This window comes from Trifolium pratense, linkage group LG5 (assembly GCF_020283565.1).
Source record: "Trifolium pratense cultivar HEN17-A07 linkage group LG5, ARS_RC_1.1, whole genome shotgun sequence".
In the NCBI taxonomy this organism is placed as follows: domain Eukaryota; kingdom Viridiplantae; phylum Streptophyta; class Magnoliopsida; order Fabales; family Fabaceae; genus Trifolium; species Trifolium pratense.
The window spans coordinates 52,204,605-52,218,864 of NC_060063.1; the positions used below are offsets into that span (position 1 = coordinate 52,204,605).

At 32.0% G+C, this 14,260-nt stretch overlaps 2 protein-coding genes and 1 long non-coding RNA gene across 3 annotated transcripts; 1 reads left to right on the forward strand and 2 right to left on the reverse strand.

Moving 5' to 3' along the window:
• Nucleotides 1-6,758: 6,758 nt before the first annotated feature.
• LOC123886882 (cysteine-rich receptor-like protein kinase 1) lies at nucleotides 6,759-9,711 on the reverse strand. The gene is made up of 6 exons (XM_045936156.1): nucleotides 8,843-9,711; nucleotides 8,579-8,649; nucleotides 8,101-8,479; nucleotides 7,763-8,000; nucleotides 7,438-7,582; nucleotides 6,759-7,121 (listed from the first exon to the last, which is right to left on the reverse strand). Exons 1-6 carry the CDS (start codon nucleotides 9,609-9,611, stop codon nucleotides 6,759-6,761), a joined length of 1,965 nt encoding a protein of 654 aa, XP_045792112.1. The 5' UTR covers nucleotides 9,612-9,711.
• Nucleotides 9,712-9,719: 8 nt separating this feature from the next.
• LOC123887131 lies at nucleotides 9,720-10,419 on the forward strand. Its single transcript, XR_006801357.1, has 2 exons — nucleotides 9,720-10,082; nucleotides 10,244-10,419. It is a non-coding gene; the product is annotated as an uncharacterized LOC123887131 (long non-coding RNA).
• Nucleotides 10,305-12,133, reverse strand: LOC123887130. Its single transcript, XM_045936422.1, has 3 exons — nucleotides 11,161-12,133; nucleotides 10,847-10,900; nucleotides 10,305-10,723 (listed from the first exon to the last, which is right to left on the reverse strand). Exons 1-3 carry the CDS (start codon nucleotides 11,987-11,989, stop codon nucleotides 10,677-10,679), a joined length of 930 nt encoding a protein of 309 aa, XP_045792378.1. The 5' UTR covers nucleotides 11,990-12,133; the 3' UTR covers nucleotides 10,305-10,676.
• Between the last annotated feature and the right edge of the window lie 2,127 nt (nucleotides 12,134-14,260).

Sequence of the window (14,260 nt, forward strand, 5' to 3'; positions counted from 1 at the left end):
ATTGGAAAATGTAACAGGGTGAATTAATTAATTATATTATTAATGAAACTTTATTATTTTAAAATATATGTGTATTTGATATCTTAAAAAATATGAAAACTTTATTATTTCAGATGTTGGGGAGCATCGAAAGTTGTCATCTTCGGAGTCTGAGTTAGTTAGACTTTGGATAGTCAGAGTCTTCAGACTTTGATTGATCAAAGGTTCTCCCCAATGTTGAATTGTGAGGAAAGTTTAAAGTACAAGGTCAATGTCATGGCAGTTGAAGCAGTTGTCATTTAATTATTTTTGTGAAGACATTATCCTGATCAAGGTCAAAGCAACAAAACAATTATTACTGATATTGCAACAGATTCAAAGCTGCTTTCGCATAAAATAAATTACAAGTTCCAACAAGCTTTTTAATTGTCATATTCAACGACTCTATTCCATTTGCCTATAAATAGAATATCTCAGTTGAAAAACATAACAAGACTTACATCCTCTAAAGCGCCTATACTTTGTCAAATTCAAAAGCTCTCAAAAACACTTAGAATTCTTTCAATCGTGGTAGTCTTAGAATCTTAGTGTTCATCAAGTCTTGTATATATGTTGTAATTTGTAAACACCTCTAATTGAATTTATTTAAGTTTCGATACTTTGTCAACTTTCTTGAATTTATTTAAGTTGGTATAAGTCTCTTGCAGGTGTGCTTGAGCAAAAAAGTCTTAAGTAAGTGAACTTGGGCAATTCCGCAATTATAATCTAGTGAGATTATAGTGAAATCTCTTAAAAGTGCAAGAAGACTAGATTACTCTCATTTGTGGGAGTAACAAATATAATTTTTTTGTGTTGCTTTCACTCTTCTCTCTCTTTGTGTGTTTACATTCCCGCCGCTATCAACTCTGTTAAACAAACACGCAAAGATTTTTTAGAAAAAGTAAAACACAGTTCGATCACCGCCTTCACCGGAAGTAAGGCAGAAAAGGGGGGGTGCTTCGGTTGATAGAGGAGAATGGACCGAGGTGAGACGGTGACGTCGGAAAGAGTCTCGACATGATAGAGGAATGCATGACAGACAAAGACAAACCACCAATCGCTATTCTAGATCGCCTCTCAAACCTGGACGTGATATTTCTCACGGTCGAAACGGCCGCCCTTTTTTAGAAATATTAATTTTTAGTTAGTTCAGTAGTGATTGATGCTGAACTTTGTAGGAAAGATCACAGTTCGATCGTCAGCAACTGCGATTGGCATAAGACATGAACCACTTGATACTAGAACTGATCCCCGAATCATATTAAACTGATAGTGAAAAAAAAACTTTAAAAGTGAAATTATAGTCGTTAGACTATTTAGAAAAAAATATATATTCACTTACGAATTCTGATATTACTTTTATATTTATTTTCGTCAAGTCAATTGTTTATATTGTCGTGTTTCTAAAAGTGAATTTAAACTCAAAGAACCAAGTTGAATCAGATATATATTTTTTTTAAGGGTCATGCTAATTAGTGTCCCCGGGGCATTAATTAAGGATACAAAAAAAGTAATTTTTGCATTGGAAATGACACTTTTTATACTTTACAAACATTGACTACACAAGTTTCAATATAATTTTACTATAATTAGTATCCTTAACTAGTGCCACAGGGCACTAGTTAGCATTTTAAAATTGATAATTATATTTGAAATTGGAGCATTATCTCTTTCAAAAGAGACTTGTCCAGTTGTCCATATGCAGTATGCAGATATTCTAAATCACTGTCACGTAGCTCGAAACGCATTAATTACTTTTACACATATTAAGAAATATAATTAATGTTATACGAAAAAAAAGAGATGATAAGTTTATTTACAAAATTATCTTTCATTTATGATATGAAAAAAGGTGAATTTTTCGGTACACATATTATGTGGACGTGTATCGGTACACTGTTGACGTGGTTAACAAGTGGCAAATATTTAATGCAGATTTTATTTCTTTATTAAAATTTCTATTTTAAACACTACTTTTTAATATTTATAAATGTATCATCCACATAAATATAATTATCAATCATGTTCCACAATAAAAAAAAACATGCATCAAATCTTTTAATCTAGATTGTCACATTTTTTTAACAAGATTCAAATAATTTAATATTATTTAATATCCAATAAAATAATATAATTTTAGTATTTGAACAACACATGGTATTTTCAAAATAAAAAACGTATGATTTAAATAATTTTTTTTATACTATCATCATCATCATCATCATCATTATTATTATATTTCCTTTCATTTTTTATAATATTATTAGTTTACAAAGTTTAATATTTATTTACAGTTTAACCATTAACACAACATATAATTATTTTTTTGTACAAAAAAACTTTATTTTTTTAATATGCTTAAATATTTTATTGTAATAGTTAATCTAACCGGTTGATGTTGAACTGTTAATTGTCGACATTTAAAGTCATAAATATTTTTCATTCCAATTTGGTCATTTTATTTCCGTAGTTCTTACGGTAAAATTGGTAGAGACTACTAACCAAAAAAAAAAGAATTGGTAGAGACTTAATTATCCGTTCTTGATAAATAGGTTTTTGAGTAACAATTAATCAAACTAGTTGATATTCAGGCGTTTATATTGTCAGAAATTTGAATCATACGTGTGTCATTCTAATTAGGTGGTATTGAATTGTTTCAGAGAAATTTAATTTCCCTAGTCACATTCGTTATGTTTGTATCAAAATTCTTTTTGTCATCATTCCATTTCGGGTATTTACAGAAATCCCGCGGATGGTACCGCAGTCTACTCGACTAACCATTAGATTATCAAAATTACAATTTCTAAGTATTTGTTGCCCATCATCCCAATTAAGTGATTTTGAACAATCTAATTGAAATATGATTTAATATCGGCGTTTAGGGTTGAGTTAAGATTTTTGAAATTAGTAGGTTCGTAGGGTTAAATATGATTTAAGGATAAAACTTAGGGCTGATGGATTGACTTATTTTTAAACTTGGAAAAATAAATATACTCTTATGTATTATTTATAAGCTTGTCAAAGTATTTATGAAAAATTTGTATGGGATGATCTATATGATATAAACTTTCAACCCAACAGTGAATTTTGTATAACATGCACAAGTGCACCACTTAAGACACTTGTACATGTTAGCCTTCACCATTTTCACTAGGTAAAACTTGTAAATTAATATTTTTTTTTAAGCAACTTATAAATCAAAGTTTAATTGTTTGTACAAAAAATTCTAGGTTTAATTAGTAAAATAGTTCCTTAAAGACATTTTTGGTTTCACATAGGTCCCTTAAAGAAAAAAAGGTCCGAATAGGTCCCTTAAAGAAAAAAAAAGTCCGAATAGGTCCCTTAAAGACATCTCCGTTAATCAGTTTGGTCCTTTCCGTCCATTTTTTCGAGGACCAAACTGATTAAAGGAGATGTCTTTAAGGGACCAAACTGATTAACAGAGATGTCTTTAAGGGACCTATTCAGACATTTTTTTCTTTAAGGGACCTATTTGGTCCTTTTTTTCTTTAAGGGACCAATGTGAAACCAAAAATGTCTTTAAGGGACCATTTTACTAATTAAGCCAAATATTTTTCATAAGCTAAAAAATAAAAGCAAAATAAAAATTGGTCCATGAAGAAATTTTAAGTAACTATTATTTCAGTTAGTTGAGATTTAACAATTATTTATTTGTATAAGTTATTTTTTGGCCTAATTGCACTTTTGGTCATTTATCTTTATTTTAGGTTTCAAGTTGGTCCCTTATCTTTTAAAAGTTTCAAATTGGTCCCTTATCTTTTCTTCAGGTTTCAAGTTGGTCCATTCCGTCACTGTTATCGTTAAATTTGGACACGTGTCATGTTTTCAAGGGTGGTTTCTGTTTGCCACGTGTCCAAATTTAACGATAATAGTGAAAAATTTGACGGGAGGGACCAACTTGAAACCTGCAAAAAAGATAAGGGACCAACTTGAAACTTTTAAAAGATAAGGGACCAACTTGAAACCTAAAATAAAGATAAGGGACCAAAAGTACAATTAAGCCTTATTTTTTTATAAGTTTAAAAATAATTTAATCCAAATAGACTTTTTTTGTTGTTGTTAGTTTACAATTCCCATGACCTTAACCGACGAACCAAACCTTCACCAATAGACCAAAAGATTCTAAATTTGTAAAGACCAAAAATTTATTAAAAAAATAGTAAAATAAAATTTGGCCTAGGATGGATTAGAAGGCTAATGCTACGGTGGACCACCTTCACAAGTGGTCCACCGTGGACAAGTGATTTACCGAATACGAATTTTATAAAATTCAGCGTTAGATTGAAAGTTTTAGAAAAATTAAAAATCATTTGATATGTTATTGAGACCCATCAAGATTAACGGTAATCTTGATGAGTCTCAATAACATATCAAATGATTTTCAATTTTTCTAAATTTTTCTATGGATGATCTATATGATATAAAATTTCAATCCAACGGTAAATTTTGTAAAATTCGTATTCGTTATAATGTTATTCATGTCTGTTCTATCATGGACCGCTTGATGAAGTGGTCCATATTAAGATAAAAGTAACAAATATTTTGACTTAAAAACCAAATATTGAACTCCTTATTTTTTGACAAACTTTTTTTAATGCTCAATATGTATTTGCAAAATTATCATAAATACACATCAACTTAACAACATGAGGATAATTGTATGCATAAACAATTTGTAGAGATGAAAACATGACATTTTTTTTTGAAGACAAAAATTAAATTTAGTAATTTTGCAGAGAAAAAAAGAACTTATTTAACCAATAAAATATTAGGCAACACTAAAAATTAACAGTATAACAATAATATATATATATATATATATATCGTAAAAAAAACAATAATATATATCGTCAATATATAAACATATTAAGAATTATAAAAAAAATTTCACAAAAAAATAAATGTATTTTAATAATTATATCTATTAATGGTTCAACCGTAAATACATATTAAACTTTATAAACTAATAATATTAAAAAAATGGAAAGGTAATAATAGTGAAATATTAAAATCACCGTTGGATGTAATAATAATAATAATAATAATAATAATAATAATAATAATAATAATAATAATGATAATAAGTTTAAATTCATACGTTTGTTTTTTTTTCCAGAAAGTACCATATGTTTGTAAAAAAATAATAATACTAAAATCATATTATTTTAATAGGAGCTTATCCAAAAAATAAATAAATTATTTTAATAGGATATTATAATATTTGAATCTTGTAAAAAAAAATTGAAAGATTTGATATATGCTTTGATTTATTGTGGAACATGATTAGTGATTACATTTATGTGAAAGATATATTTGCAAATATTGAAAAGTAGTATTTAATATAAAAAATTTAATAAAGAAACAAAATCTGCATTAAATATTTGCCACTTGTTTACCACGTCAACGGTGTACCGGTACACGTCCACATAATACGTGTACCGAAGTGTTCACCAAAATATAAATTGAAGAATTAAAAGCAGAGAAAGTAATAAATAATTAAGGATATAATAGGAAAAATAGCATTAAATACTTCATTGTTAATATAAAGCGACATGTATTTTGATACAAATCTTTTTCCCAAAGTTACATATATTTTTTTGGTATGGAGGGACTACTTGTTATCATCTGTGAAGGCTTGTTGCCTTCTAGTTCCTGTCCCTGATAAAGAAACCTTGTGCGTACAAGTTACAGAAGCTTTTCTTAAGGAAAAAAACAAAACAACTTTAACTTTTCATTAATACTAATTAAATAATCAAAAAATACAAAAAGTACCATAAAAAACAAACAAATTATAGGTGTAAAATCAAAAAACAAATATAAGAAAAAATAATCGTTTACGCGGTGTTTAAGAAATTTAGTTAAGTATATTTAATTTTTTTAATTTCATGGAAAACATGAGTTAATTTACTATATTATTCTTTGAAAAGTGATTTACGCCTTGAAAATCACATAAACTTTTGAAAAGTGAAATGATTAAATAATGGTATATTAGGAATGATAGTATTAATTAGTTTAAAAGTAATTAACTTTTACTTATATTTGTGTCCAAAATTTGAAGTATTTTTTTTCTTATATTTATGTCCGGAGGGAGTAAAACAGAAAGGTTAAGATTCTGAATTTTAAAATAGGAGGATAAAATTCCGATTCAATCAAAATACGTTACCGCATCCGTGACCGCAATTTAAAATCATGGTAGATATGTTAAAATCACGGTGATCAATCGTGATTTTTTAAAAGCTATATAATGTAGCTTATGCAAAATCAGAGTGGATCACTGATTTTTGCGTATCCACTATGTACCGAACATTGGCATAGTAGTTCAGATTTTTCACTTCTAGTCACTCGTTTAGCCTATGTCAACAATATAATTTTTTTTAATCCGCTTAGATTTTTAATTTATTAATATTATTTTATAATAACAAAAGTTAAATTTAAAAATAGAAAAACTCATGAACTTCATCTCCATCAACCATAAATTCAAAATAAAGAAGCCTATGATACCAAATTGAATAACACAACATCATTTTGTTAAAAAAAATTCAAATCCAAATCCAAAAAAAAAAAAAAGTAAACTCAGCTAATATTATTTTACAAATTGTTTCTTAAACAAGTAGATTTTGGATTTCAATTTTCAATGGTTTGTTTGTGAGAAGTATAAATAACAAAACATGTCCCTATTGATCATCATATGCATATGATTCATGAAATTTGAATTCCATCTACCTTGGTTGAGGTAGATTCTCTAGCAGTATTGCATCTTCACCTGGATGTAAAGAACTAGTGGTGCTATGAAAAGATGATCTTGCACTTGTAAGACCATTCGACATAATGCTCATAGTCGACGCTAAGGTTCGGTGTTTCGTATAATTAAGGAATGGTTGTTCTTTTGGGATGGGAATAATGTAGTCTTTTTTTGTTAGCATTTGAACTACTTCTGACATGGATGGTCTAAGAGTAGGAGAAGATTGTGTACAAAGAAGAGAAGCTTGAAGAGCATTTGATGCCTGTTCTTCCACAAAATTTCCATGCAAAGCATGATCAACTGATATTGTAATATTGTTTCCCATGTAATTCTTCCACACCTAATCAAAGTGATTACAATAACATTCTATTAGCTATTAGAAAACTCGAAACTACGTCTTACAACACTCTAGGTGATTTTGTAACAAAGAACTTAAAGTTAATGTTTATAGCCTTTAGCTCCCTCTTTCCTTTACCATTGTGAGCAATGTGAGACATTTTTCAACATGTTTCAATCAATTCCAGCATTATAATAAATCACATGGATTCAATTTCAAATACATACACACGTTAACACATAACAAAACGAAAAAAGAGTAGACAGACGGACACAGAAGTGTCCGTTTGCATTAAGATTAGAGAGAATGCAAATCTTACATAGTGGAGTAGTGAATCTGACCCTTGTGTGAAAACACCATTCTTTTTACCACAGATAATTTCAATAACCATCATACCAAAAGCATATATATCGACCTTCTCTGTAAGTTGTCCTCGGTCGATACACTCGGGAGCCGTTTGTCCCCTGCCATATGCACTTTATTTTAGTTTAGGGCCAAATTAACCATCTATGTATTACATTTACAAGTATATTTTAGTTGAAATTCATTAGAACTTTATCATCATCAATATAATTGCAAAGTAAGGAAGAGGTTTCAATTTTAATTATATGATTTGAAAACTCAAATAAATAAACTATACTTACAATGTCTTTGCAATTTTAGTGGTGTTAATATGAGATTTCTTTTCAGCAACACAAAGAGCTAGACCAAAATCAACAATTTTGGGATTTAGAGCTTCATCAAGTAAAATATTGCTGGACTTTATGTCTCTGTGAACAATCTTTGATCCAGATCCTTCATGAAGATATGCTAATCCCTCAGCTATCCCACATATGATTTGAAACCGCTTCTCCCAAGCTAGAACATTTTCTGCGTCTTTACCTGGTTCATTGAACAATTGATATATGTAGTCAATATATGTAACGGAGAGAGTGTGTGTGTACAATGTTTATGTACTTAAATTGGAAAAGTTAGTATTTACCGAAAAGGATTTGATCAAGACTTTTATTGGGAAGAAATTCATAAACCAAGAGGCTTTCGGGGCCATCATTGCTACACCCCAAAAGTTTCACCACATTCTTATGTTGAATTCCATGAATCAAATTGATCTCATTGAATAACACATCTGTCCATTGTCGTGTATCGAAAAACAAACGTTTAACAGCAACGGTTCTTCCTGATGGGAGTATTGCTTTGTACACAGAACCATGATTTCCGTCTCCCTGCATGCCTAATTTGTTTGTCGGATCAAAATGATCCGTTCCCTTCTCAAGCACATCATACCTAAAACTAAAACCAGCTACATTCGCAAAACTAGGGGATGCACCAAAATTCTTGTTCCCTAAAGATCGATTCGAGTACTATTAGCAAATTAATTAGCACATTAATTAGTTAAATTAAGTATTATAACATTACTTACTTTTTTCATGTAATGTTGTTCTATTCTTGCTCAGAAATACACTAGGGATGATAAGTAAGATGACTAGAATTGCTGATATTACACATCCAAGGATTATCCACTTATGCTTTTCTGTAAAGAAAATGTGAAGAGAAAAGTAAATTAACACATGCAAGGATTATCCACTCAAGTCTTATAATATATAGGTATGATCATGGAAAGGTACATTTGAGATTTCTTGCTAGTTAAGTTTTTTTTTTTAATCCATATTAGTATTGGATAGAATGTATAGAGAAAAATATTGAATTGAAGTGATGGTTACTACCTCGAGGAGAAGGAGTCCATCTATCATTTAGCACAACAACGTCGTTGTAGAATTTACGCGTTGAATACCTCATAAAACAACCAGTAAACAAGCTTTTACCCTCAGTATTAGGAACACATTCCTGCACTCTTTTCGCCGCTTCTCTCAAACATCTTTGACAACCCCATTTATCCACTGTCTCCCAACATTGCGCAAACGCAAACACCCCACCTTCCTCATCCACCGCAAACCTATGTTCACCTTTACTCACATTCAAAATTACTGACGTAACATGTGAGGGATCCACCGTCTCTCCCCTTTCCGTAGGCCCACACATGTTTGTGTCATGTGTGTTGTCCACGGTCTCTTCGAAGAAAGCATAGTTGTCATAACGAAGGAAGCAACCGTTAAGGTAAATTCTACCTGAAATATTTGGCACACACCTTGATAACAACTGTCTAGCTTGGGTAAAACATGTATAACATTGTGTGGGATTGAGATCACGACGACATTGGCCTAATGCATACATTGGATGCCAATTACCAACTAATGTTTGCGCTCCCCACCCGTGTTCTTTCACCTGAAATGAAATGGCATCCATTACAACCATCCAGTTTTGCATTAACTTGTTGTCACTATCATCACCATCATCATCATCATCGGCAGGGTACTGATAAGAATCACAAATCAGACCGGCTTCGTGTATCCCACCATTGAAGCAAGCCACACGTGACAAAAACCACGGTATTATGAATATGATGATTCCCCATAAAATGTTGAAATTTTGCATTTCTTTTATGTATCTCTTTCGATTTCAAAATCTGATTAAGAAAGGAAAAAATTCATTTTCTTTTTTATATGTTGAAGAAATAAAAAATGAAAATGAAGATATCGACTATTTGGCTTCAATGAAGGGATTGTTAATCCCTTTTACCTTTGTCAAAATCTCATTTTCGGGGGATTGATCCCCCGTAGAGGTAGATTGGAAGAGCCGGTAACAACCCTCAAGAAAATAATTTTCTTTGTTAATTTTCTAACAAACATAATGATCTTTTTGGTTATTTGCGCAGTTAGATAACAAGAAAAATGATTGCATGGATTATGATTATTAAGGGTGGAATTAACGAACTAACATAGATTTTATTTTATTCCTTATTTGGATTACCGGTACAAAGCAGTTACGGGTAATTTATTCGGGGACAATACTACTATGGTCCATCTACATTTGAGGTCTATGGTACACCCAAATTTTAACCATTAGGTTAATCTTTTTTCATGATCATATGATGAACCTAGTTTTCATACTATATATATATATTAATTATTCATCTTTCTCAATATTTTTCTCTTCAATTTACCTTGAGATTGTCTCATTGTTGGATCCATCTAAAATTTACTTGGCAATTTTATTTCATTTTGTAGGATCATACAACATCGGTTCAAACATATCATGTATTTAGAGGTGATGACAATAGTGGAGGTATCGCGGAAGAGCATTGCTATATCAAGCGAATTTTTATTGCGAATTGCATCACAAAGCACACATTCTAGTGTTATTAAAGCAAGTTTTTCCTGATCTAAGAATATATAAACCATTAGATTGATCCAATAACTACTAACTTTGCAGCAGGCACTGCAACAGAGGGAACTGCTGCTGAGGATCCTGATCGTATATACTACATGTCTACATCCACTTTTTAGTAATATTTAAGCAATCTTTCATAAGGAATTAAGGAATACAAATCAAAACTCTCTCACTCAATATATTTATATAATATGTGCACGTTCTTAGCAACAACAAAAAATACATGACCCAGGTTAATTATGGTCCGGCATACTATATACCATATACTTTTCAAATCCAGCTTGCTATCATCCATGCTAACATATAGGTCAAAAATCCTGCACAAATGGAAAAGTTACATATAACACAATCACAGTAATTCTCATTTGATTTTCTAAAATGGAAAAGATGGAGAGAAAGAAAAAAAAAATCCATCTGAATTCTGAAATAGCCAATCGAACCTGTAAACATTTTCAACCTCATAGGCCTTGCTCCTGACGATAATAAGGCCACTTCTGTAATATAGACAAATAGTTACACTTGTATATCAACATAGAAAACCAAATATCATGGCCAAGAAAAACAATTTCATTTATGACACCACATATGAGATTTGAATTATGTAAAATGATTACATAAGTTTGCACATTTGAAAGTTATCATTGACCGTCATTAAAATTTCTGATGATTTAAGCATTGGTCTACCGCAGTGGTCCATCGTAAAATTTATCTGTTTATATACACAATATCAATTTTGACAAATAAACTTACTCACCTGAGTCACAATTGGAGGTTGAATTAAAGTCTCCACACATACAAACTTGCCTAAGCCCATCAGAACCATACCCACAACTACCTCCAGTAGCCTCACAAGCACCACAAAACTCATCACTCCCTTGAACAGAATACCTCACACGAATCCCATAAGCCCAATCACCAGGCCCATCAACCTTCAAAGGTGCCACACTATAAGCACTACTATACCCTTCACACTCCAATTTACTAAGATTAATCCCCTTAATAGCCTCATAAGACACAGCACAACACTCAGGTGGGCCAGACCCAAAGCCCAATCTTTTATGGCCCATCATATTCCAAGCAGGACACCCATAATACTCTTCACACCCCATACCAGAAACATTTCTACAAGGCAAGTGTTTTTCAGGAAAGCCTTGAAACAATGGCGAACGAGGTGAACATGAAATGAGCATGAAAACATTGTCGGCTGTTGGGCTCATGTAAGGGGCGCGCCATGGTTCGACAGAGAAACCATTTCCTTTGGTTCCTAATACGAGTGTTTCGCAGGTAGACATGTGTGGCTCATGAAGGGTTATAGCTTGATATGCATAATCTATTTGGAGGACTCTGTAGGAGCCTGAGGTTATGTGGAACATGAGAACATTGTTTATGCAGAAGAGTAAGTCGCGGAAACCTGGGTGGCCACAACCATATTGGAGGGCAAATGGATAATCTATCGTTATGTTTCCGCAATATGATCGACATGTGGTGTTGTTGGAATTGGAACAATGTGAAGGGATGATTAGATATGATAGTGTTGATGATAGAATGATTAGATTATGGAGGGTGGTGAACAATTTGGACATTTTTGTGTTGTTATGAGATTTTGCTTGGTTTGGTTACTTGATGAGTGTGTAAATGTATTGGTGTGAGGATGATTTTTTTAGTTGAAGTAGCTTTATTCTCATGTGGTGGTGTGATGTTGAGGAATCTAGTTTAATTGTGGATGGGTTTTCCTTCACTTTTTTTGTTGGGAGCTTTTGAATCATTGGTGTTTTATTTTTCTTCTGTTTTAGTGGGACACTTATGCAGCTTTTGAAATTCTGCTTCACTTTAGTATGCTTTTTTTGGGTTGATAAAGTGAATAATCACTTGCTTTAGAACATAGTTGAGTGTAGTTGGTTCTTACTGACCGCACCGAATGCAGCCACATCTGAGTGGTCTAATGTTCAAATTTCAAACTCAATTTTATATTTAATCATCCGATTTTGATCGGACGGTATATATGTGCTGACTACTAGTAGTAATCATAACCCAAGACATCCCAAATGAAACTAATATTTGTGTATATTGTCCTCTTTTTCAATCTACTTTCCAATAAAATTATTAGTTTTTCAAGTCTCAGGAGCTGTTTTAAAGTATTGATTTTGTTCTTCATTTTGCATGATAACATCCTCTATAAGTGCTATGTGTTCTGCCAACATTTTTGCAACATGGACATTCTTACATGTTCTTGTGTGAGAGACTTTATTGTAGAGTTGTGTTGAACTCTTGTGTGTGTGTATTTTGAATGTTTGTTAAACTGAAAATCGACAAAAGAAGCAGCAGCAAAAATGGACTTGAAGATTTCATTGAATTCAAGATATAATTATTGATGCAAGCTAGCAGGAACTTGAATAAAGATATGTTAATGCAAATGCTATGTTATAGAGTGATGTGTAGCAGTAGAGTTTGTTGAACGTTTCATAGAGAAGTGAAAATATAATGCAAATGCAAATGCTAATGCTATGTTATATTATGAATGTTTTGAGTCCCACATCGTTAGAAGCTGTAAGCTGTTGAGAGAAGCATGATTATAATTTGTTGCAGTGGGGGCCTGCGCTCCTATTTCAGTTTTTAAATTTTTATTTATTATGATAATGATTATTATTACTTAATTGCTAAGTTAATAATTAAAAAACATTAATTCTTCAATCGTCATATTGACCAAATCATGTTGTGTTGCTTCTATATGGTCACACAGGTTTCTCCTTTAACTTTGTAAACATGAGAGTGCATTGTGCTTCATTTACCATTTTCTCATTCTATTCTTTTTTTTGCAGTTTTCAAAACTGAACCTGAGTTTCTGGGAGATTTTACACAGCTACAAACAGCAACCAGAGTGCAGATCACCCGTTTTTCGTAGTGTATTTGTTGATTGCCCATTGGCAGGCGGCAACAGAAGCATGTTGGAATTATTACATTTTACAATGACATATTCACTCCATCTGTACTGTATGGCCACTGGTGATGGAACTTGTCACTGATGAAGAAACTGTGAAAAGTGACCAATTAGCTGAAGTTGTTAATTCAAAGGATGGTACTTACCTCTTTGCTTGCCTGGCTAAGTTTGCTTTCAATTGTTTGCCCGTTCAATTGTTTGCCCGGCTTCCATTGCTATGCCAGTTCTGCAACCATTGACTTGTGTGATTTTCTATTCACAGGCCATCTAGCTCAATGTCTTGTGTCTCCAGAAATAGTACCTTTCCCAAGATTTCCTGTTATGCATGGGGAAAAACAATACCCCGCAAAAAAATATACGCGTCTCTCCGTTATCATCATCCGAGGTACTAAGTTTCATGTCTGGCTTTCTTTTGACCATTTCTTTTTTCCTACTATGTTTCATGTTTGGCTTTCTTGTGCTGTAATATTTTCCAGTGTTTCCTAGATCATTATGTTGGGAGCAGTCAGAATAGATGCCATGGTTGAAAAGCTACAACTATCTCAGCAGACAGGAGAGAATGTATACTATCTCTTCCAGCGAATCCTAACTCTACGACCCCATATCTTCTCCGATTTGCATATTGACCAAATCATTTTGTGTTGCTTCCTTACAGTTGCAAAGGTTTCTCTTTAAGTTCTTGTAAACCCGACAGTTGTTTCTCTTTAAGTTTTAGTAATCTGAGAATGTAATGTGATTCCATTGCTGTTTTCACATTATTTTTTTTTTGCAGGACCTAATTAACTTTTCCAGGGATTATAGCCAGCTATGGACTGCAACCACAGTACACACCCCCAGTTTTTCATAGTGAATTTGTTGATTGGCCATTGGCATGCCTAGACCAGTCATATGGGAAAACAAAGGGACAGGCTTACAT

Coding starts and splice junctions, on each gene's coding strand:
- LOC123886882 (XM_045936156.1), bottom strand. CDS start 9,611: ATGCAAAATTTCAACATTTTATGGGGAATCATCATATTCATAATACCG. Junction 8,480..8,578: donor TCTTACTTATCATCCCTAGT/GTATTTCTGAGC, acceptor ATTTGCTAATAG/TACTCGAATCGATCTTTAGG. Junction 7,122..7,437: donor CAGATTCACTACTCCACTAT/GTAAGATTTGCA, acceptor CACTTTGATTAG/GTGTGGAAGAATTACATGGG.
- LOC123887130 (XM_045936422.1), bottom strand. CDS start 11,989: ATGTCCAAATTGTTCACCACCCTCCATAATCTAATCATTCTATCATCA. Junction 10,901..11,160: donor AACCTCCAATTGTGACTCAG/GTGAGTAAGTTT, acceptor TCTATATTACAG/AAGTGGCCTTATTATCGTCA. Junction 10,724..10,846: donor GAGGTTGAAAATGTTTACAG/GTTCGATTGGCT, acceptor CCATTTGTGCAG/GATTTTTGACCTATATGTTA.